Here is a 25734-nt window from a genome sequence, read left to right as displayed (position 1 = left end):
CGCTAAATTTCCTCCCTTTTGATTTTCTCTTTTATTAGAGATGTATCTTCTAGTAACTTATTAACAAAGGGTGTAAAAGAGGTAAATTTTTGAGAACTTGTGTGTCTGAAGTGTTTTTAATAATCAAGTATGAGAATAGAACAGTGTGGCTGGGCATAGGTTGTCTGTAATTTTCTTTCAGGAATTTGAAGGCATCACTCTATTGTCTTCTTGTTGCCAGAATTACTTTTTGTTTCCAGAAGACTGAAAATTCTAATTGTTAATCCTTTATATGTGACCTGGTTTTTCCACCCCTGGAAGCTTGTAAAATCATCCTTGCCCCCATGTTTGAAATTAAATATAATAATTCACTATGAAATACCTGTGGACTCAGGACTTGTGTTACACATTCTGTAGGCCCTTTGAATCTGGTGACTCATGTCCTGAATTTCTGGGAAGTTATTTTATTAATGATTTCTTTCTCTTTGTTTCTGTGTATGTGTGTGTGTGTGTTGGGGGGATGGAGGTAGTGGGTGAACAGGTATGGGAGGGTCAGTTTCTCTTTATTTTTATAAAAAGGGGCCACCAACTGTTGGTATTGAGTCTTTTCTGAGCAGAAGTGATGTGTCTAGAGTGGACCTCATTGCCTGTGTCTTTAGATTGGAGTAGCACTTGGATTACCTACTGTCACAGCTGTGCTGTCAGCTCTGCTCTCTAATCATTCCCTCATGAACATTGTACTTATATCGCATTGTATCTTGTTGACTTCTTCCTTTTATGAGCCTAATCAGTATCTTGCCTACCATTTCAGGGCATTATTTTGTCTTTCTATGTAAGACAGGTTTAAGCTACACAAACCTGACCAACGCAGCTCAAGAGAGGGAAAATGCTGGCATCTTCCTTTCTGCTATAAAAGTACCTCATGTCACCACTATTTTTTTTTCCCTAGTGGGTGAGCTACATGGTGGAAGGAATCATACAGGTCTTCAGGGAAACCCAAAAATTTTCGAGAATTTTGCTCTGATAATAAAAACGTGTGGACTTAAACATTGATGTTTTCCCCAAGACTTTAGAGGACATTAATGGTTGCTTCTTCGTTCTAACTTTGACCTGTTGATTTGTGTCAGAGTATTAAATTTATTACATTTTTAAGGTTAATATAATGGTGTTCATTCTTTTTAAAATTAGCCATGTGTTTTTCATTTACTTAGAATTTGATTATGTCCATAAGTGTATTGGTTGATGTGAAATCTGTTAGAAAATTATGGTTTTACCAGAGATGACCAACATAAATTTTTATAGTCATACTTTGCAGTTGGTCTGAGAGGCTAAATGAATCTTTCCCCCTTAAAAGCTTATTAATATAGTGTCAAAGTTGGTTATCCTTACAAGTTTTCATACTATGAAATAGCCACAGAATTGTAGCTTTTAGCTTAAATCAGTTTTTGGTAAGGTGATTATCAACAGTATATAAAGCTTAAGAAAAAAGAAAATTCTTTTTTTTTCTTTTTTACATGATTGCCTTTGCCATTTATTATTCATATGTACAAAATTTTACATATTTTCAATCAAACATTACATGCCATTTTGTCATCTTTTTATACCTTATAGGCATGATATCAAACTTGTCCCTCTCTTTGCTTGCTTCCCGTGAGTTTTCTAATGCCACAGTTTATTGCATCATGTTGACTGGCCTTGACTTAAAGCTGTTGTCAGTTTGGGTCATTTTCAGCTTAGTGTTTTGTTTTACTGTAGATTAAAAAGAAATTAAAATGATTATCTTTATTCATGTAATTTTTTTCTTCTGTTGTATTATGTTCCAAGTTTTATTTTTGTTACTATTAGAATAGAGTTATTATGAGTATCGTCAGTAGAATTCATTCCCAATCAGAAGGAGAACCTAAGTTCTAAGGCTAATTCTTTTTCCCCCTTTGGGATTTAATTCTGGTCCCTTCTATTTTATTATTAGTGGCAGAGGTTAGTTACATGCTTCTATCATATTCTGATTTTCATTCCTTTTCATGGAAGAAGTATTTCAGTAATAATTCCACATACCTCAGAAAGAAAACACACCCTTGTACAGTTCAGTAAGAGATGTTGCTACATATCTAGTTAATTGGAAATAGTGAAAAGTGCCTTCCCACAAAGTATGTAGGTCTGATGTTGGATTAGATTTGTGTTTGAAAATGTACAGTTTCCCACCCACCTACCCACCCACCTGTGGCTCAACTAAAATTAACTTTAGCCAGGGGATTTACTTCTGAGTTTTGCTTTGCCACCTCTGTTGCTATTTTGATTTCAGATCTTTTGTGGGGTTTTTTTTTTTTTTTTTTTGGTGTCAGTTATACCTTATGTTTCTGAAGCATTTTACAGCTTATAGAAACGTTTATATCCATTTGATCTTTAAAACGACCCTTGTGATGTGAGAAGAAATTTAATAAGAGAAGTTCAAGACTTGTTCATTGAAAATCACAAAACATTGTAGAAAGAAATTAAAGAAGATCTAAATAAATGGCAAGACACCCCATGTTCATGGTTTGGAATCTTAATGTTGTTAAGATGGCAGTACTCCCCAAGTTGATCTATGATTCAATATAATCCCTATCAAAATCCATGCTGCCCCACCCCCTTTTTTTTCCCCTGCACCAGTTTTTGGTGCAGAAATAGTCATGCCCATCTTAAAATTTGTATGGAAAGATAAGGGACCCAGAATAGGCAATACAATCTTAAAGAAGAACAACAAAGTTGGAGGGCTCATTCTTCCTAATTTTAAAACTTACTGTAAAGCTACAATAATCCAGACAGTGTAATGCTGGCATAAAGATATACATATCAATCAATGGAATGGAATTGAGGGTCTAGAAATAAACCCTTACTTTTATGGTCAGTTGATTTTTAACAAGGGTGCCAAGACAATTCAATGAGAGAAAAAAATTGTCTTTTTAACAAATGGTACTTGGAAAAGTAGATATCCACATGCAAAAGAATGAAGTTGGATCCCTGCATCACAGCATATAAAAAGCTAACTCAGAATGGATCATATAAAACCTAAAACTGTAAAACTCTTAGAAGAAAACACAGGAGTAAATCTTTGTCACCTTGGGGTAGGCAGTGCTTTCTTAGCTATGCACCACCAAGGCCTTACAACAAAAGAAAAAAAATTAGGTGACTTGACTTCCTCAAAGTAAAAACTTTTGTGCTTCAGAGAACACTATTAAGAAAGGATATGCAGAAATAGTATAAGTACATTATCTGACCTCTTTACCATTTTAATTTTCCCATTGTAGTCTTTTGCCTACTTATAAGGCAGTGATTAGTATGTACATAGTACCTTGCAAATTCTCAGTAGATATTTGTTGAAAAGGGAAAAATTAAAGGTATATGATTTATTTTATTAAAATTTCCTAATTTTACAATCTCCATATTAATTACATTAAAAAATCATATCCTTATTGCATGCTTTCATATTTCTCCCTCGTTTTTGGTTTTATCTTTGTTTTCGTCACCTGAGCTTCTGTTAACCCTAGTACTTCTGCTGTTTTCTTGTTTTCTGCTTTATTTCACACTTTTAAGTGTGACCTATCTTCAACAATATGTAATTTTCTCTCTCCCTTCCTTTCATTCTCTGAACATACGACCGTGTATTTCTGAGATACTTTAAAAGGCGTAGGGAAAGGAGGCCATTTGAGTGGTACTAGAACATGGTTTACTTCGTAGGGCAAAGTGAGAATGCAATTGTTGGTAAGAGACATCTTCCTAATTTAGGTTCTGCACAGTTGATGAAGTAGTATTATAAATCATGTTGAACATACAGCCCATTAGAGTTCATTTATTGAATAACATTGTTGGCAAGGAAGGAAGTGCATCATTGGCATGTCATCTTATGAAAAGAAGAATTGGAAAGATTGTCAGTTGTGTTGTGTATATGAGAATACTATGTATTCAAAATATGAAACTTTAAAAAACATTTTTGGTAATTCTTAGGACTTCTGAATGTGGAAGTAGGAGATGTGATTATACGAGTTCGCTTCGACCCTTTACAGGCATTATATTTTATAAAAGATGAGTTTAAATTAACCATTATAGGTTCTGATACTTTCCTGAGATTTAGTTTGTGCTTAGCATCTACCTTTCCTTGTTCTGCCAGGCCATCCAGTGTTGACTCATGTATTTTTTGCCTCATATATATATATATATTTTTTTACTTTGCCTCAAGTTCTAGACGTTTGGTTTTTTTGGTCGATTTTGTAGGTCCTGGTAATGATTTATTCATTTTGTGTAATGGTCTCATCTAGATATTTGCAGAATTGGTATTTTTCATTATAATCCCTACCTCCCTTTTCCTCCCTCCCTTCCTTCCTTTCTTTTTCCTTTTTTCCTTTCTCCCCACCCAACCCTTTGCCCTTCCCCCTCCTCCATTTTCTTCTTTCAGTCCAGGAATTCCTGTTCTCTCCTTTTCCTAATCTTTCTAAGGTATACATAGCTATTCGTATTCTTCTATCCTCTGGTTACCTCTGCCTTCCATTTTTGTTTCAAATCAAGATTTTTTAATTGGCAATTCCCAGTTCCCAGGCCTATTGTTCATTTAGTCATTTACCTTTCTCACCGGTTACTTTTTTTATATATAAATTTATTTATTTATTTGTTTTTAATTTTGGCTGTGTTGGGCTTTCGTTGCTGTGTGCAGGCTTTCTCCAGTTGCGGTGTGCGGGCATCTCATTGCGATGGCTTCTCTTGTTGTGGAGCACGGGCTCCAGGCGCGCGGGCTTCAGTAGTTGCAGCATGCAGGCTCAGTTGTTGTGGCTCGCGGGCTCTCTAGAGTGCAGGCTCAGTAGTTGTGGCACACGGGCTTAGTTGCTCTGTGGCATGTAGGATCTTCCCGGACCCAGGCTTGATTCCGTGTCCCCTGCATTGGCAGGCAGATTCATAACCACTGCACCACCAGGGAAGCTCTCACCGGTTACTTTTTTCCTAATACTTTATTATAGAAAATTTCAAACATACAAAGAAGTTAAGGGAACTCCCTTGCTGTCCAGTGGGTTAGGAATCTGCACTTTTACTGCAGGGGTCCAGGTTCGATCCTGGTCCGGGAACTAAGATCTTGCAAGCCTCACAGCATGGCCAAAAAAAAAAAAAAAAAGGTTGACAGAGGTCTGTGAACACTCACGTACCTACCACCTAGATTCTACTATTAATGTTTTATTATACTTTGTCACCTATATATTCCTTTATCCATTCTTCTATCTATCCATTATTCTATCTTTTTTTGTTTTTGTATGCATTTCAAAATAAGTAGCAGTTATAAGTACACTTCAACCCTAAATATTTCAACATGTGCATCATTGACTAGAGTTCAGTATTTGTTTAGAGGACTTTTTCTTTTGAGGTGGAATTTATATAGAATGATGTGCACAGATCTTAAGTGTACCATTTAATGACCTCTGTCTTTCCTTCTAAGTCAATTGTATTCTAATAAGAGGACTAACACTAACTAAGAGCACTATGAGGCCATACTAGCAAAACTTGTGTATTCATTTGGATTTTCCAGAAAAGACTATGAATACCACAGAGTACCTTAAAACTTTCTTCTTATTTTTGTTTTTATTATGTAAATGTGCTACAGTATAATGATTATAGTTAAAAGTGTTTTTATTTTTTCCATATTGTTCCATGCTTCACCAAGAATTCTTAGTATGGCCAATGATATCACATGATGCATGCTGGAATAAATAACTTGAGGATACTTTTATTTAGTTAAAAATACGAAATTTTAAAGAAAGGCTAGGATGGCCCTTTTGTCAGCTTCATAAGCTAAATATGTAAAAGAGCTAGTTAATTCAAGACACTTTGAACATTTCTGGAGTGCTTTGTGGTCTTTTAAGTGCTTGCATTTATCTTAACTCATTTGAGCTTCACATTAGCCGTGTTAGGTAGTTGGGACAGTTGTTATTTCTGCTCTCTGGATGAAGAAAGCAAGGCATAGGCAGTGGGAAGGACAAAGCAGCAGTTGGTCATACAACCAATTGAACTCAGATCCTCTCACTTTAAATCTTGTCCAACGGCAACAACTACAATCACACTAATTCTTTAGTTCAGGTGCTATTCTGGATCCTTGGATTTGCTTATGAATAACTAACAAATGTCTTATTGTACAAACTAGGGTCAACTGTAATACCAATGCTGACGCGAAGACTTATGCCAATATTTTGAATTCTCTATGATGAAATATTTAGATATAAGGCAACCGCAACCATCAGGATCCAGACAGAACTATCTAAGTGTGCTATATTTAGAGTATGGCAACACTGATATTCTGTTCTCACGAGAGTGAACAATATCATGATTGGAATGCCACTTAATGTGGCAAAATGCCTATTTTTCAGAAATGTATTACATGAGAAGCTTATTGGAGAAGAGAAAGCCTAATTGATATACCTGTTTTGGAAGGTTTATATTCCACAACATCCTTTCTTTCCTTTAGGTAGACAAATACTTAATGACAAAACCATCTGGAGAAAATCAGCTTGATGTTGGGTAAAGGACTTAACAAAAACCAGTCAGCTTTGTTCTTGTCAGTGAATGTAAAGGTTTAGCTCTTGGTTTAGTTGATAGCACTAAGGAAGAGCTGGGAGAAATTAACATGGCTCCCGATGAAAAGTGTTCTTGAGAAAACCTCCTTGGAATAGAAACTTACTGAAAGTCCTTTAGAATCAGAAACCGGAACTAATTTATTCGCGATCACCTTTGAGTCTGTACCTTTAATTTTGGTATTTTGTTGAAAAGTAGTTTTCTATCGACTGTGCCAGAAATCTTATTTCTTTTAAGGTTTCCTCCATCGCTGGTGTAGAATGTTCTGGAGTTGTTAGAAGATAGTTGCATAGGAGCTGAAAACCAGATTTTTCTGGTATTAGTAAGTGTGTCTGCTTACAGAATACAAATAATATAATTTTTTTCAAAAGCACTAGATTGAAATAGGTAATGGTCGATTTGCCTCATGTGCAAATGAAAAAGGTGACAGGACCTGGCCAGTCATGCACGTAAACACCTGGGTACCCTTGTAGATAGGACACGAAGGATAAGGAAGACAGGGAAGTTCCCATTTCCTGCTCATTAGCCTGTGCCTCTGTCCCTTTCACTGTTATCTTTCTCTCAGGGTGGGTTAGTCTGGAGCTTGTTGAAACAGTTTTGTTTTTTAGGCGTTTTTAAGAAAAGATAATTCTTTATATAAATCTGCGTGCTAGGAATATCCTGGCAGCTCTAAGGTCTAAGACAGTGTTGGTTGAGAAAGATGGAAATTGGATTACAGGGAAAGAGGAGAAAGAAATCCTACATTCAAAAGAGCACCACCAGCAGTGGCTTCACATTGCATGTCTCAGCTGTGTAGTATATTGAGCCTAATTTGGGTGTGATCTACTTTGGGGCCAGTTTATTCTTTGATATGAATGTTTTTATTTTTAAATGCATCTCTTTTTTCCTTTTTCTTTAAAATGCTATTGAACTTTTAAAGAATCAAGAAGAAAAAAATGCGTCCATAATCTCGTCCTCGTAACAAAACTGCTATTAAGCTTTTGCTACACTTCCAGCCAAATCTTTCTTCTGTAATTATTTTTGTGTGTCTGGAATTAGAAAATGGCTGTTTTTGTGAAATGCCTGCTTCTGTGAAATGTCTTTTAGTCAGTCCTTGGAAAGTTGGCTGAAGGACAAATACTGGATGATATCACAGCACATCAGCTAAATTGTCACTCCAGTCTGAAAAGGAACTTTGTGTTGCGTGCTGCATTTTTCTCAGTGGGTGACTAATATTTGTAGAGCATTACTATTAAACAAGTGAATGATTTTTAAAATGATGCTGACGATGAGGATGATGGGAGACTTCTGAAAAAACTCCTCTGTGGTTTCCAGAAATTGTCTTGATTTCTGGCTAGAAGTTATCCACTGCTGCTTTCACATATACATTATTTTTTTTCTTCCATTTCCACTTAAATGAATCCTTTTCTTGTATCAGATATATTTTCTATGGCAGAATAATAAACTGTCTTCAGTCTTCATTCTGATTGACAGATATACAAGTCAGCTATGTGGGAATAAAAATGGTGTCAGCTAAGATGGGAATGGCCTGAATTTTCATTGGAGAGAACTTTTTTGGAAGAATGAAGTGGTTCTGTTTCATTTTGCTTGAATCAAGTAAATTACAATACATTAAAGTCACTTGTACTTTTCATATAGTTCATACTATTAGGATAAACTTACTTGAGATTTTCTTTGTGACTCACTGTGTAATGAAATTTCGCCAGTCTATTTTGATAAAGCTAGGGAAAAAAATTAAGTTAATGGATATTTCACTAAATGAGAAGGAGGTCGTATAAATTGGGATGCATTCTCAGGAGTATTTTTTTTTTTTTTTTGCTGTACGCGGGCCTCTCACTGTTGTGGCCTCTCCCGTTGCGGAGCACAGGCTCTGGACGCGCAGGCTCAGCGGCCATGGCTCACGGGCCCAGCCGCTCCACGGCATGTGGGATCTTCCCAGACCGGGGCACGAACCCGTGTCCCCCGCATCGGCAGGCAGATTCTCAACCACTGTGCCACCAGGGAAGCCCCTCTCAGGAGTATTTTTAATTTCATATACCATGTGTTAGAAAGCTTAGATGATCTTTCTCTTCCTTGTTATTTAATCCTGGCAGATGAATTTTTCTTCTCTTTTGTAAAAATACATCTATCTTATAATAATAACAATAAAAATAGACCCATAGATATATTCTTAGTTGTTGGCCTGTGTCATCACTGTTTTGTTCATCAGAGTATCTTTGGCACCTCCCATAGTACCTACCTGGCAATAGCAGGCACTCAGAATTTGTTGCATAGAGGGTGTTGGTTATTGCTAATTGCAGAGTAATAAACCTTCATTTGTTTTTTATTGTGTTTTTTTTTTGATGTGGTAATGGTTTAAGTGGAATTGTTTCTTGAATTACATTAAAAGCCAACTTACCCTTGTAGCTTTAAGGCTCTATATTAAAATTTCTTGAATATGTGCTCTCAAAGTTTTAGGCTGAATGACTTTTCTGAAATGTTTTTGGCTTTCAAATGGAAATAGATTTTAGAAATAGCTGTAGTAACTTTAACCTGTTAAGTAGAATTACTGCTCTTTGCAGTTTTCTGAGGCTAATATGGTAATACATTCTGTGTTTAGCATGGTAAAAAGAGTTAGGAGGTTTAGTAATTAGTATAAATTTAAATATTCTAAAATTTATTGAAATAAATTGATAGTGGAGGACAAAGTGTTTGGTGACTAATTTCTTCAATTTATACATAAATATATAAATATTATTTCTCTTTGTTAAAAGTGTAAATGAGCATTAAAAGTGCATAAAGAGAAGCATCCTAAATTATTGTTTCTTTTTATTTCAAGGCTGAAAACAGTGAAGTCACTTTTCACAGTTAAAAGACTATTAAGAAGACAAGATGGGGACTCCTGGTTCTGGAAGGAAAAGGACACCTGTGAAAGACCGATTTTCTGCAGAAGATGAAGCTTTGAGTAGCATTGCCAGAGAGGTAATGTCTGGAAGACCCCTCTCAACACTGAGTTATACAGCTGAGAATGCTATAGAAATTCTGGGTGGAGGGTTGGAGATATATACAGACATTCATTCATTAAGCTAGTTTCAGAATGTTTACTATAAATAAGATGTTAAATATGCCCTCTAAAATACTGTATTAGAGTAAAATACAGTTACTGTCTCTTTACTTGAATATTTATTTAACTCATTTAAAATTAATTTTTCATTTTATTTTTGTGGATTAGTTGACTTCCAGGTATTTGTCCTGATGTTTTGAAATTTATAATTAATCTTCATTATTGAAACTTAAGGTAATTAGAATGTTGAAGATATGATAACTATATTACAAAAATGCTCATTGGGCTCTACAGTTAATATATTCCAGGAAGCACTGTATAAGTGTTAACAGAAATAATCCTTATTTGGTGTCTGCTCAGATTCAGTGTCTTAGCTGTTTTTTGAATAATTGCAGTGGAATTTTTATGTCTAACTTTTAGCTAGTAATAGAGCTTCTGGAGCATTTTTGTTTTGGTTTGTTGACAACTCAGAAAAAAGGAAAGGGGTGTCACCTATCGAATCTCTGGCAGCATTTCCTGTTGCATATTGAAAATTTAAGATAACTCCCAGCTGTGATTTCTTAGTGAGGAGCCAACTTTGTTTCAGCCTCTTATCTGCAGCTGCAGACCTGACCATATACTAACCTGGTACAAGAATTGCTTAGAGCATTTTAAAATTGTATTCTTTGGGTGAGAATTATTCCCTCATCACTTCCTCTTTGTTATTCTTAGTAAATAACTCATTTAGGACTAGTGCTGTTTCCTTTTGACATATTACACAGTCTTTTTTTGGATCCAGCTCACTGTTACGTTTTTCCTTTTATAAGCTACTCAGCTTTTGAATTAGAAGTCAAATTTTGTAGGAGGATATTTGAAGCAGAGGAAAGTTATCTAAAAACTGATGACAAAACTGTGATAATACTTTAACAAAATTACTTTTAAAAAATCTGAGATATTTTTAGATAAAAAGGTAAAAGATATTTTAAAATGAAGTAGTGGATGACACTTTACAATGGTCTTAAGTATTTACCCGAATGAAGTATTTTGGAAGCCACGTAGTTTTAGTTGAAAATTGAAACTACTCAAAATGTTTGCTTCCAAAATTGGAGGGATTTACATACCCAGATTTCCGTAAGGGGGGAAAATGCCAGTATGTTTTAGCCTCTTTCTGTACCGTCACTGGGTACTTGAACTCTTTTTTTGGATGTGATGCTTCATTTACAAAACTGGGTAGCATTCTAGCATCCAACACTTGAGTGCTTACTATGTGACAAATACTATTTAAGCATTTTAAATGAATTAGTTTATTTACTCTCCACAAAATTGTGAAATGGGTTCTATTATATTCTCCATTTTACAGATGAAGAATCATTGCATAGAAAAGATAAGTAACTTCCCTAAGGTCACACAGCTAAGAAATAGCTGAGCTTGGATTCAAGCACATAGTCTCACTGTGCTGGGCTGTTTTCAGTCTTCTCCGTCTCCTCCATTAATATTTTGTTTTTCTGTAGCTTTTCATGATTTTAAAAGCACTTTCACATCTTGATTCTCACAATAACCTTATGAGTTAGGTAGGATAGGCATTGTTATTAGCCTTATTTACAGATGAGGAAACAGATGAAGCTGAGAGATTAATGTCTGGAAGGTATCAGAACTGGGACTCACATTCAGCTTTTAAAGCCATTGTTTATTTTTCTGTATCATACTACTTCCAGAAGAGCTGGACTTTTGGAGAGTTATAAGCGTGGCTTTGAATTCTGGCTGTACTAGTTGCTGGTTGAGTAATCTTGTTAAGTAACTACTCTGGACTTCATTTTCCTCATCTGTAAAATGGGAATACTATGGGCCTCCTGTATTATAGGGCTGCTGTGACAATTAAAGTAAATAGTGCATGTAAACTTTACCATAGTGTTAGGCTTCCAGTAGGCTATTTTGTTGCTTATTAATAAGTTGAAATAGAAAGTAAGAATAGAAGTAAAATATTCTTCTTTTACAATATATTTATTAAGATAGGTGTTCTAAAACGTGGTTGATCATCTGAATCTCCCAGGTTGCTTTTTCAATGTACAGATTCCCAGGTGTTACCCTATACTTGCTAAATCTGAATCTATGAGGTTGAGCTTCTAAATCTGTATTTAAATACACACACACACACACACACACACACACACACATACACAATTAGGAATAAAAGCTAACAGAACCCCCATAACAATTAAAAAGGACAAATAGCTTAATCTTTCTTTTTTTTTAAGTTAAATCTAAGAGTTTAATTTGTCTTTTCCTCAGTTCAAATTGTTTTTTGAGGTAGACAGGGTATACCATAAATAAAGAAAACTAGCCTCTTTTTCCTCCTGCTTACCGTCTGCTAAAGTATCCATGCTTCTCAGTTGGCCCCAAATGAGGCAACTAGAGGGAATGAAGAGCAAAAGAAACAAAAGGCATGAATATGTTCTGCAAACTGGATAATTTGCATGCTAAAATGTGGAACCGAGTGCACTTTAAAAATTGTTGTAAAATACTCATAAAATTTACCACTTTAGCCATTTTTAAGTGTACAGTTCTGTGGACTTAAGTACAGTCACATTGTTGTGCAACCATCATCACCATCCATCTCCAGAATTCTTCTTATCTTGTAAAACCTGTTGGCATTTTTAAAAGATGTTGAAATGTTTGAAGATTGCTCCATGAAGGCAGGAATGTGGATGGATCTAGAACTCCCGCCGTGTCTGTAATAGGCATGTTGCTGCTTTGCTGGGTGAGCATGTGTGTCACAACTCTGTGAAGATGTCATAAGAGCAGGTGTTGGAGGAGGTCAGCAGCAGGTTCTCTAGGGTATCAGAAGGCCAATCTGGATGCTTACCTTTCTCGCTTGTTTGACTTTGATTGTCCCACAGGTTTGGGGGGAAATGCAGTTGGAGAGTTGACTTTCAGTGAAAATTACCCGAAAGCACAGAGTGTATCAAATGGAGACCCTTAGGCAGCTAGCCTCGCAAAAGGAGAAAGATAGGGATGGATGAAAGCCAGTTATGCCGCCTTACCACGGTCAGTTTGGTGAGTGTTATGAAGAGTGTTCCTATGAGAAGTAGAAGCTTCTTGGAGGGTTTGCAAGCAGTCTTACTATGGCCTCACTGAAGCCTGGAATATTCCTCCTTTCCTTGTTGTAGAGCTGAAATTATGAAGAAAACATGTTTTCTGCACATCTCTTCAAATGGAAGTCATCAGAATGTTGCTTATTTTTGAAGCTGATGATTTGAAAGCCCTTGCAGTTCTAAAATTCTGTGATCTCTTTTGAGATTCAGGACCCAAAGAAAATTCATACTCATAACACACAACTCTCTTGAATCTAAAGAATCAATGACAGGCATAGAAAGCGATCGTCTTTTATAGGAGTTAGGGTCTAGTAAGTGGAATGTTTGGAGACTTTTACATTGAGCAGAATTTACGTGTATACATATTTGGTGTGCAAACCTACTTGTAATAATAAGGAAGAAAAAGAAACTATGGCTGTTTAACATTTGTAGCTGCTAGAACTTGGATTTCATTTTTTAAAATAACTTTATTGAGATATAATTCACATAACATATAGTTCACTCATTTGAAGCATACCATTCAATGGTTTTTACATGATTCACTTTTAATTTGTGGTTAAAATATATATAAGAAAATTTGCCATTTTAACCATTTTTAAGTCTACAATTCATTGGCATTAATTACATTAACAGTGTTTTATAACCAGCACCACTGTCTATTTCAAAAATCTTTCATCACCCCAGACAGAAATTCTGTAACCATTAAGTAGTAACTCCATTGCCCCCTCTTTTAGCCCCTGGTAACCTCTAATCTACTTTATGTCCCTATGAATTTGTCTAATTCTAGATACTTCATATAACTGGAATTTTACAATATTTGTCCTTTTTGTGTCTGGTTTTTTTCACTTAGCATAATGTCTTCAAGATTCATCCGTGTTGTAGCATGTGTCAGAACTTCATTCCTCTTTTTTTTTTCCTTGTAAATAACTTAATTCCTTCTTTTATAGCTGAATGATGTACCATTGTATGTATATATTATACTTTGTTTATCCATTTATCTATTGATGGACCCTTGGTTGGATTTTATTATTTTGCTGCTTAAAGAGGTAAATTCCAGGCATCTGGAATGATGAGTAGTGAGAACCAGAAGTTTGTGGTTTTGATTATAGATTAGCAGCCTGAGAAGGATACAAAGGGAAGAATTGTGCTTAGTTTAAAAGATACTGTCCAGAGGGCTTCCCTGGTGGCGCAGTGGTTGAGAGTCCGCCTGCCAATGCAGGGGACACGGGTTCGTGCCCTGGTCTGGGAAGATCCCACATGCCACGGAGCGGCTGGGCCCGTGAGCCATGGCCACTGAGCCTGCGCGTCCGGAGCCTGTGCTCCGCAACGGGAGAGGCCACAACAGTGAGAGGCCCGTGTACCGTAAAAAAATAAATAAATAAAAAAGATACTGTCCAGTGTTATTGTTTTATGGAATAATAATCATAATAGCTTGATAGAGCTAATGATTTTCTCATAGTTATTTAGCTATTTTATTTGAGTATTCATTTTTAGGCCATGTCGAACTAAGGATAAAAAACTCTTGGCAAGGATAGCAGTTTTTTAAAATGCAAAGAATTACCATAATCAATAATAATTATGGGTAATACCATCTTTCATTTAAGAATAAAGTAGTCTTGGGGGCTTCCCCGGTGGTCCAGTGGTAAGGAATCTGCCTTCCAATGCAGGGGACATGGGTTCGATCCCTGGTGGAGGAACTAAGATCCCACATGCCGCGGTGCAACTAAGCCCACACGCCTCAACTAGAGAGCCTGCATGCCACAAACTACAGAGCCCATATGCCTTGGAGCCTGTGTGCCACAGCTAGAGAGAGGAAACCCGAACTCCACAACTAGAGAGAAGCCCGCGCACCACAGGGAAAAGATCCCGCATACCTCTATGAAGATACCGTGTGCTGCAACTAAGACCCAAAGCAGCCAAAAAAATAAAGAAAAAAAATTAAAAACTTAAAAAAAAGATTAAAAGAAAAGAATAAAGTGGGTTCCTTTTTTAAACGTGAATTTTGAATGTCATTCATTTAGTAAATGTTTATTGAGCATTTAATCTCTGTAGATGCTGTGTTAGGTAAGGAGGACAGGGAATGGACAGGTCTAACATGGTCATTTCCCTTTTTGGAGCTTAAGTTCTAGAGGGGAAAATTGACGCTAAAAAATCATTACATAATGGACCTGTTCTTTGATTTTCAGCTTCTTTTTTTTCTTCAAATTTAATGTCTACATTTAATATTGTAATTTCTGTCTTGAAAGCTGTGATTGTCAGTGTATATCACAACCAGTGGCATTCTTAGAATTGAGCAAATGTAATAATACATTTATTTACAACTGTGCTAAATGCTTTGAGTGAACAGTAAATGATTTCATTAAAGAGTGTGTGATGGGGGACTTGACATTTTGGGGGCTTTGGGAAGGCTTCCCTGAGGAAGCGCCTTTTCAATTGAGTTTGAAGGAGGAATGCAGTGATTTAGGGGAAGCAGTTGTCAGATGCGGGGAGGAGCTTTACAGTCAGAGGGAAGAATGTGTGACAAGCTTGGAGGCTGAAAGAGTGTGGAGAATTCAAGGAGTAACAACAGCACAGCTAACATTTGCTGAGCTCTTATTATGTACCAGGCACTATTCTAAGTTCTTTAAACAGATTTAATCCTCTTGATAACTCTATGGGGTGGTCTACTATTCTCATTTTATCCGTGATGAATCCAAGACATGGAGAAGTGAGGTAACTTGCGCAAGGCCACATAGCTAGAAAAGGGTTGGGCTGAAATGTGCACTTTGGCTCCTACACTCTTAATATTTGCCTCCCGTGATATCACTGTTAACTCTGACACGTACAGCAAGGAGGAGAGTAGCCAGAGAGGTAGGCAGGAGCCAGGTCACACAGGCCGGTGGTTCTCAACTGAGAGTGATTTTGTCTAGCTGAGGGCAGTTGGCAGTGTATGAAGATATTTTTGCCTGTCATAACAGGGGGAGGGGCGCGCTAGTGGCATGTGTGGGGAGAGGCCAGGGATGTTGCTAAAAATGCTACAGTGCACAGGACAGTCCCCACAGCAAATGTCAGTAGGGCTGAGGGTGAGAACCCTGATATAAGATTTTGGTCTGTGTCCTAAGAGCAAAGGAAAAAACATTGAAGGGTTTTGTGTAGGGGTATGACGTGAACAGATTTGTGCCTTCAGAGGATGACTTTCCTGCGGGTTGGAGATGATATCACAAGGAGACGTTAGTGGATGCGGAGAGATGAGTCATGAGACTTGCAGAGGCATTGGTGGCCCGGCCTAGAATGATGACAGTAGGGATGGGGAGAGGCGGTTGGAGTGCAGAGGTAGGAGGAGGTGCCCAGCGAGTGGCAGTGCTTAGGTGGCAGAGAGGGGAGGTTTGGGGTTGTGCATCCTTGGGGTGGTAGGCAACGTTAGTGCGAGGAGGAGGTTTGGAGAGGGAAGACCATGAATTTATGTTAGGACGTGTGGTATTTAACGTGCCTGTGAGGCATCTAAGTGGAGATTTTGAAGAAGCAGTTTGGGGATTTGGATCAAGAGGTCAAAGGAGAAATCTGGGCTATACATACATATTTGAGACTTGTGCGCATGTAGGAAGTAATTGAAATCATGAGTTGTGGATGAGATTGTCTAGGGAGAAAGTGTAGAGTTGAGGATAATCACTCCTCAGGCTGAGCCCTAAAGAACTCTGTGATTTCAAGGTCATGTCTTAAGTCTTTCTTAATTTTGGCACTTTTTTGATCACCCTTTTGTGTTTGGTTCAGGTTGTTCTTTGCAAATTGGATTTGTCTGAAAAATTAACTGCACAGGAGGCAGAATTACGCTTATTTAAAATACCTTTCAAATGCCTTTAATACACTCAATGGTGGTACACAAAAATTTATAAAAGATTATGAAATATGAGTTAATTTTTCAAGGTTATGAAAAATGAATGTTTTTCTTTCCATTTCTGTCCAGTTAAAAGTTTTCTTTAAAAATTCTCCCCCTTTGTACTTACTGTTTTTAGTAGACAAATTCTTTGAAAGAGCAGACCTAAGTTGTCGTTTTTAGTCATTTAGGAATCTTTCCAGTGGCATTAGTACATGAATGCAGCCAATTCCTGTCAAGTGCAGACCTCTCTGTTTTTTCCCCCAAAACCCACTGGAACTGAGGCGAAGGAGGGTAGGCGATGTGGTTGGGCACTCCCTCCCGCCCCCCCCGCCCCCGCAAATCCAGGGCTCTGTGATGGCCAGCGTTCCTCTCGGTATCTCACTGTTCCTTGATTTATCCCTCTAACCAGAATTAAGGGAGGATTATTGAGCCCTATTACTTAGTTTTGTGTCAGCGTGACTAAAAAATACTTGGTGTAAAGTTCATTGTCACAATCTTCACCATTCCCATGAGTTACAGGTATTTGGAGAAAAAATTTAGATAGCGCAGTACCCTTATCCTAAATGTAAGGACGCTACTAGCAGCCCCACCGCCACCCCCAGCACACACACAGAGTATCTCTACCACAACTGTGGGTCACATTTCCCCTTCGGTTAGATGCGTCATTGCTGAGCCAGAGTTTCAGTCTTCCTGGGCTATCTATTTACTAGATTGTAGTCAAACCTCAGTAATAAAGTCTGTAATATTAAATTCCTTCTCTCATTCCAAAAGAATATTTGGCTGTCAGAAGTTTTCTAAATAAAAGGAAGATATAGTTGTTTGACATCAGAAGAAAATGGGTTAAAATCCCTAGATTTTATCTAATACATGTTGGTGTTTATGCTCAGAAAAATTTATATAGTTGGTTTTCAACTACCAAAAGCTTTAAAAAAACGGTTAAACACAATTATATTGTAAGATCTAATTAAAGGGATTTCCCTGGTGGTGCAGTGGTTAAGAATCCACCTGCCAATGCAGGGGACATGGGTTCGAGCCCTGGTCTGGGAAGATCCCACATGCTGCGGAGCGGCTGGGCCCGTGAGCCATGGCCGCTGGGCCCGTGAGCCATGGCCACTGAGCCTGCGCGTCCGGAGCCTGTGCTCCGCAACGGGAGAGTCCACAACAGTGAGAGGCCCGCGTACTGCAAAAAAAAAAAAAGAAAAAAAAAAGAAATGCACCTCTTTTAAAAAAAAAGAATAATCGTTAAAAAAAATCTAATTAAGAAAAATGGTACCTAAGATTTTCTACTAAAGGGAAGTTGCTAGGAAATTGAGTAATGATTTTTATTTGTTAATTTGGAAACCATAGCAACACAATAAATATTATGTCTCTTAATTTGTCTTCCAGTGTTCTTTTGGCATGAATGTCACGGAAGAATAAACAAAATTAAACACAGTAAACTCTTGAGTCTTTAGCTACCTGAATTAGTCATTTGCCTTAAATGTTTCACTTTCTAGAATTTTGTATTTCAAATTTCTTGATATTAAAGTGTGGTCTGTAAAGGTCCAAATTATACCTTATTTTTCTTTCTTATGCCAGTTGCATGGATTTTATATTATGGATATACATGCAGGCTGGCAATTCCATGTTTGGCTCAGTTCACTGCATTTCTGTCAAATCATGAAATTTTAATTTGCCTCCCTTTAAAACTGTCACATGATCACAGCAGGACAAAAGTTTAAAAGCTAGAGGTTTCCCTTCCTTTAAAGGCATTTGAGTGTGTGTTATGTTCTATTCTTTTTGAAAAATGTTAAATGCAGAAAGGTTTTGATGATGATGTCAGTACCCATGAGTCTACATTAAATGATGCTAACATTTTGGGACAGTTATTGCAGACCTTTTCTTATAAAGATCAGAAGGAAGGGAGAAGACATTATAAACCAAGTTTAGGGCCCTTTATTTTACCCCCAGGCCTATTTTCCCTTTCCCCACCCCAACAGGGAACCACTATAATAAAATCATGAGGTATCCTTTCTGTTCCTGTTCTAAAGGTTCTAATACATATCACTATAAACAGTATTGTTTTATGGGTTTGTGTGTGTCACTTTCTAAGTGTTCTCAGGCACAGGGGTGTGAAACAACTAGAACATGTGGGAAGCTGCTAGAATAACAGCTCAGTTTGGCTGGAGAGATGGTGGGGGGAATGGGAGATGACGCTGGAGAGACCAGAGGGGCCGATCAGGAAGGGATTTGTGTGCTAAGGAGTTCACGTGTGATTTCGGCATCTGTGGGGGAGCCCTTGAAGGGTAAAACCTTCTTCAGATTTAGCCACCATGTAAAGAGTGACTGGTAAGGAGAAAACTAGTTAAGAAGCTTTGTTGTCATCTTGGTGACAGTTGATGAGAGCCTGAATTAAGGCAGTGATAGTGGGAATGGAGAGGGAAGTTTGGACTGAAGAAATAGTAGAGAGAGAGAATCTTGATGAGAACTATAGCTGAGATTTAGTGACAGGGTATGGACGGGGGGATATAAACGAGGGAGGAAGGAGCCTTACGGGGATCCTTCATTTCAGTTCTGGGTAATGGGACAGCTGATGGGGACATAAAGAGGAAGAGGAAATTTAAGGGAAAGATTATAAATTCCATTTGTGATATAGCAAATCCGAGGTTCCAGTGGGACAGCCCCAGTGTTTAATAGCCAGTTGGATCAGGACTGTGACAGAAAAGTCTGGGTTGGACACAAAGCTTTGCAGACTCTCAGTATCAACCAGGGAGGGAACATAGAGTGAAGAGAGTGAGATGAAGCCTGGAAGCTTTGGCTATATTAAAGTTTAAGGAGCTAGCAGAGAAAAATGAGCCCATGAAGGATTCTGAGGAAGAGAGGTCAGAGAGTCAAGAGGAAAACCAGGAGAGACTAGTATTGCAGAAAGCCAAGAGAGGAGAGTTTTCAGAAGTTGCGTGGCAGTGATATGGGAAGCCAGAAAGGACAAGTGAGATAAGAAGAGAAAAATTCTATTGGGTTTGGTAGTCAGAGGTCATAAGTGACTTTGGCATGAGCAATTTCACTGAAATGATTTGGGCAGAAGCCAGAAAGCAGTCATTTGAAGGGAGTGGGGAGTGAGGAGGGAGGTGCTAGAAAAAGTTGGCTGTAAAGAGAAGACGAGGCAGAACTGAACCAGGATGGGACTGTTTGTTTGTTTGTTTGTTTAAAGATAAGACAGACTTTGAACCTACTTATGATGAGAAAGAACAAACCAGTAGAGGAAGAGAGTGTAGACAGAGGAGAGAGATCAGATAGTTGAGGCAAGGTCCCTAGGGAGGGTGGAGTTCACATCATAGCACAGAGGGTGTGTGTCTCTTTATATATGGACATGTCCATATATGTTTTATATGTATATTTTATATAACTTTACATTTGTGTTTTATGTGTATATACATATATTTTATATTTATATTGCCATGTAGCTTTATAATGAACTCTCTTGCCTTTGACTCTTAGGATGATGGATTCAAACTATTTTTTTTAAGTGGATATAACTTTGTTTCCCCCCAGAATATTCAGCCCCCCCAGAATAGTTCCAAATGAAGTTTGACATGTGGGTTATATTCCAAGGAAACAGAGGGCACTGTCCAGTGGATAGGATAGATCCTGCTTTACTTGTAGACCCACAGGACAGTTATAATAGGATTGGCCTTAGCTGAGTTTCTGATTTGGAAATTGATTTGGGCTGATTTGGTTTATTTTAGCCTGTTCAGTGTTTATTTGACCTAAGCAGTAACAGAATCTAAATTTAAAATTCTGAAAGTGTAAGGATGCTTTTGGGTATTGGGCATCATAAAGTATATTATGGCTAATCAACCACTTGTTCCTTGGTGCAGATTAATTTAACAGTGTGTAATGTGGAAATAACACGGATAGGAGGAGAGTTGGAATGGAGAAAGTGAAGTTAGAATTAGGAAATAAAGTATCCTAGGTGAAAGTGTAAGGGCCTGCTTGTAAGAGGGGGAGTCTGTAGGAATGGATATTAAAGGTTGCATTTAAGGGATATTGTAAAGAAGGTTTAGTTAGGAAGTAGGAGTCCCTGAGACTGAGTTTTCAACAAGGGTTCCATTTCTGGAGATTGAAAAATAGGGAAGCAAAAGCGTATTCACTGAGGGAAGATGAGGTTGTTTTTATTCACTCTTAGTATATGACAAGAGATCCACTAGACAGTTAGAAATGTAGGCTTTGATTCTGGTCAGAGCTTGAGATGCTAGATTTGAATCATTCTCGTTGGCTGATAGTTGAAAATGTGGAGTAAACAGATGAGAGGAAAGGCTGTGTAGAGCAAAAGGAGATTAACTACATTTGGGGTAAAGTCATGGTCAAAGAAAAAAGGGAACCAGAATGGTACAGTTTCACAGAAAAGAGAGAATCTATGCTAAATTGAAAAATCACAGGTTAATTCATCCAAACTAAACTTTTATTATTTGCCTAAGGATATGTTCTTACACTTGGGGTGTAAAGATATAAGTTGTGGCAACATTGTTAAGAGCATTAACTGGAGTCAGATTCTAAGGATGTGGATCTCAGTTCCAATACTTGCTGGCCAGGAGATATTGGGCAAATTACTTAATCCTTCTGTACCTCAAGGTGTTACTTTGTGGATTAAAGGAAAATAAACACCTAGCTTTGCTAAGTGTTCAAATGATGGTAGTAATATTAATGAGGTCTCATCTTTTCTGTCATCTTGAAAGTTTGAGTTTTGATTCTATGAAGATCACTCTCAAAACATTGTTTAATTTTATAAATATTGAGAGCAAGGGTAAGCCCCCCCCCCAACAGAATTAGTACAGTTTGAATTGGGTCCTGATATATTGCCAGAGCTTAATCATTATTTCCCACATGTGTTCCTTGGAGCATAATCCTTGAAGAATTACTTAGGGCTTATTTAGTAATGTGGTTAGGTTAAGTCTGAGAAATGCTTTTTTATTTTACCTTTTTCTTGGCAATTCATAATGTGTATTATTAAAGATTTTTAAAAACTTAACCTCGCATTTTCCAGACTTACTAGATCATGAGTCCCTTTCTCCCATTTTATATACTGAGTTTTATGTGTTGGAGTTTTACATATTTTACTATTTATTTAATTTAGCATATTTTTTATTCACTGTGTCTCATTTATTTAAAAATTTTTAATTGAGATATAATTCATATACTGTAAAATTCACCATTTTAAAGTGTGCAGTTTTTAGTGGTGTTTAGTGTATTCAGAAGGATGCACAACCACTGCCACTTCCTAATTACAAATTAGAGACATCTCATCAGCACAGAAAGAAACCCCATACCAATTAGCAGTCACTCTCCATCTCCCCCTTACTCCAGCCCCTGGCAATCAGTAATCTACATTCGGTCTTTGGATTTTCCTATTCTGGACATATCATATAAGTGGAATTATACAATATGTGAACTTTTGTGTCTGGCTTCCTTCACTTAGCATAATGTTCTTAGGGTTCATCCATGTTGTAACCTATATCAGTACTTCATTCCTTTTTATGTCTGAATAATATTCCATTCTATGGATGATACCACATTTTGTTTATCCATTCATCAGTTGATGAATATCTGGGTTGTTTCCATTTGGGGGACTATTATGAATAATACTGCTATGAATACTTAATGTACAAGTTTTTGTGTGAACACATGTGTTCGTTTCCCTTAGGTACATATCTAGAGGTGGATGCCAGGTCTTATGGTCTATGTTTAATGTTTTGAGGAACTGCTAAACCATTTTCAGTAGCAGCTACACCGTTTAACATCTCCACCAGCAGTGTGTTCTGACTTCTCCACATCCTTGCCAACGCTATTTATTTTCCATTTAAAAATTTTTTTGTTATAGCCATCTTCGTGGGTGTGAAATGGTATGTCAGTGTGGTTTTGATTTGCATTTCCCTAATGACCAATGATGTTGAGCATCTTTTTGTGCGCTAATTGGCTACTTGTATATCTTCTATAGAGAAATGTCTATTCAAATCCTTTGCCCATTCTAAAATGGAGTTACCGTTGACCGTTGAACAATGAGGAGGTTAGGGATGCCGACCCTCCCTGCAGTCAAAAATCCCCCTGTAACTTACAGTTGGCCCTTCATATCTGGGGTTCCTCTGATCTGTGGATAATGTAGTTCTGTAGTATTTACTATTGAAAAAAATCCGTGTGTAAGTGGACCCATACAATTCAAACCCATGTTGTTCAAGGGTCAACCGTATTTGTCTTTTTATTGCATCTCATGTATTTTTCTTTTTTTACATCCCCAAACAACATAATACAAGATTCTTATGGTAGAGGAAAAGTCCCTAATGTAGAAGCACTCAAACCATAGTACATGTTTAGTCCTCATCTTTTCCATTGTATGGTTCCTAGTTATTAGTTGAGTGATAAAGTGAACATTCAACAAATTTAGAAGGTTTATGATTTAACACAATCTAAAGCATTTATTCCAGGAGTGATCAAGGCCCATGGTTTTTGCTGTCATTTTGTTTTTCCACTTGCCCCAAGCATTTAGTGAGAAATAGATTTAGTTCTATCCAAACATATCTTTATTTTTTGTGTTTTCATTTTCACTGCTCTAGGAAGAATAAATTCCTATACCTATCCAATTACATATTTCCTTTAATCAGCTTTTATGTGCCTAATATTTGAAAGCATAATGATCAGAATAATGTTTAGAAACCTGGTCCAGTACTTACTGGATTTCACAGGTAACTTCTGAACCTGAATTTCCAGTTCCTGAATTTTCCTGTTAACTTGATTTAAAAGTTTGGGTCATGTCAGCCTAAAGACCATACAAATACTTAAATGATTTAGGCTCCTGAATACTTATGATTTCATTCATGTCTTACGCTAACTTTTAAGTTAACTAACCTTTTTTTTTTGAGGTAAAATAAACATAACATAAAATTTATCATTTTAATCATCTTTAAGTATACAGTTCAGTGGCACTAAGTACATTTAGATGCTGTGCAGTCATCACAACTATCCATCTTCAGAACTTTTTCATCATCCTTACTGAAACTCTGTACCCATTAAATAATAACTCCCCATTCCCTTGTCCCCACCAGCCGCTGGAAACCACTGTTCTACTTTCTATCTCCATGGTATTTGACTACTTTAGATCCTTGAGATAAGCAGAATCATTTAATATTTGTCCTTTTGTGTCTGGCTTATTTCACTTAATAATGTCTTCAACAACATTGTAAAACAACTATACTCCAGTAAAACTTTTTTTTTAAGACTCAACTTCCTCATATATTTTATTTATTTGTTTGTTTGTTTGTTTGTTTATGGCTGCATTGGGTCTTCATTGCTGTTGCACGGGCTTTCTCTAGTTGTGGCAAGCGGGGGCTACTCTTCATTGTGGTGCACCGGCTTCTCATTGTGGTGGGCTTCTCTTGTGGCTGAGCACGGGCTCTAGGTGTGTGGGCTTCAGTAGTTGTGGCATGCAGGCTCAGTAGTTGTGGCTCACAAACTCTAGAGCCCAGGCTTAGAAGTTGTGGTGCACGGGCTTAGTTGCTCCGTGGCATGTGGGATCTTCCTGGACCAGTGCTCGAATCTGTGTCCCCTGTATTGGCAGGCAGATTCTTAACCACTGCGCCACCAGGGAAGTCCTCCAATAAAATTTAATTTAAAAAAAAGTCTTCAGAATTCATCCATGTTGTAGCCTGTGTCAAAATTTACTATTAAATTATTACTATTATGTAGCCTTTTAAAGGCTACATAATATTCCATTGTATGTACATAACACATTTTGTTTATCCATTCATCTGCTGATGGACATTTGGGTTGTTTCCACCTTTTGGCTATTATGGATAATGCTGCTATGACCATTGGTATACAAATACCTGTTTGGGTCTCTACTTTCAATTCTTTGTTGTATGTACCCAGAAGTGGAATTATTGGATCAAGTGGTGATTCCATGTTTATTTTTTTTTAACCAACTTTGTTTTGAACTCAGTTAAATCCTCATGGTCCTTTAGTTTTTTATCTTTTTTATTTTATATCTGTCAGGGTGGGTTAAAACGAATTTGCAGTAGCTCTTTTACGCAATAGTATTCTGAGGGGAAAGTGCTAGTGTTGGTACTTAGAAGTATGCTTTGTGTACCTATAATTTGACTATTTCAAAATATGTCAGTATAAGAATAGAGTACACGTCTTGTCTTACCAGATTGGAATCACCGTTAGCTCCTTGCTACTCCTGTCAGGCACGTGGAAGCAATGTACAGAAAAAAAACAGATAAAGTAATTTTAAATCCTCTTTACCTTTTTAAAGCTTGCCTTATTTAATACCAACTCCAAGGGAGGTAGTATCTGAGTTTTGCATAAAATTGGCTAAGTAACAAAGAGAAGGATGTTTTTCTGGCTCTGAAGCCCATGTTCTTTCTGTTATACAGCAGTTAGGTCCCTTCCTTTTTTTTCTTTTAATTTTTAAATTTAATTTTTTATTTTGGGGTATAGTTGATTTACAGTGTTGTGTTAGTTTCAGGTGTACAGCTAAGTGATTCAGTTATACATATATTATACATATATCCATTCTTTTTCAGATTCTTTTCCCATATAGGTTATTACAGAATATTGAGTAGAGTTCTTTGTGCTATACAGTAGGTCCTTTTGTTGTGCAAGAAGTTGTATTAGAGAATAGATTTCAATTACCTATAATTTAGGTTTGGTGAGAGAAGTCCCGTTTTAGAATAGATTGTGCAGAATTGGCCACAGATCTCAGGAGGATGAAATTGGCATTCTCAATAAATTTCTAAGGGAAGCTACAAGTGCAAAGCTAATATAAGTGTAAATGAAAATTCCTACACATTGCTGTGGCTTTCTTAAATTAAAAAGAGAGATTTGAAAATTTTTCCCAGAAAAATGATAATTTCTAATTTTAAAACGTATTTGTTATCTGCTGAAGCATAACTTAGCCTTGAAGTCTTTCTCTATAAAATATAAACTCTGGTAAGAACATGGTGACCATTCATAGAGGGGTAAAGAAGGTGGGGAATGTAGGGTTTTTAATGATAGAGGCCAATGTAAAATTCATGTGAGAACACTAATTGCTCTGGTGATGACAGTGTGAGAGCTTTCGGTTGGCAGATTTCCGTTCACTTTGCAGCGTTTTTGCTACTTAAAGGTCAGTTAAACAGACTAGGAAATTGCCAAAATTGGGGTAGTTGAAAAAGTAGTAACCATTA

The 25734-nt window shown here is 37.1% G+C and overlaps 1 protein-coding gene and 1 long non-coding RNA gene across 16 annotated transcripts in view; one reads left to right on the top strand and one right to left on the bottom strand.

Moving 5' to 3' along the window:
- Positions 1–25734, top strand: part of LRRFIP2 (LRR binding FLII interacting protein 2) — a 120978-nt gene that overhangs the window by 11296 nt on the left and 83948 nt on the right. For all 15 annotated transcript variants that reach the window (XM_049715908.1, XM_049715910.1, XM_049715913.1 and 12 more), the window contains one exon: positions 9386–9528. In XM_049715908.1, the coding sequence (XP_049571865.1) occupies positions 9439–9528 (90 nt within the window). In that variant the 5' untranslated portion in view covers positions 9386–9438. The remainder of the gene's footprint in view (positions 1–9385; positions 9529–25734) is intronic.
- LOC125965616 (uncharacterized) lies at positions 6548–12247 on the bottom strand. The gene is made up of 3 exons (XR_007479707.1): positions 12125–12247; positions 11952–11998; positions 6548–6863 (listed from the first exon to the last, which is right to left on the bottom strand). It is a non-coding gene; the product is annotated as an uncharacterized LOC125965616 (long non-coding RNA).

Source organism: Orcinus orca, chromosome 10, assembly GCF_937001465.1.
Source record: "Orcinus orca chromosome 10, mOrcOrc1.1, whole genome shotgun sequence".
Classification (NCBI taxonomy): domain Eukaryota; kingdom Metazoa; phylum Chordata; class Mammalia; order Artiodactyla; family Delphinidae; genus Orcinus; species Orcinus orca.
The sequence above is the reverse complement of the archived record's forward strand: the minus strand, read 5'-3'. Positions and strand labels throughout refer to the sequence as shown.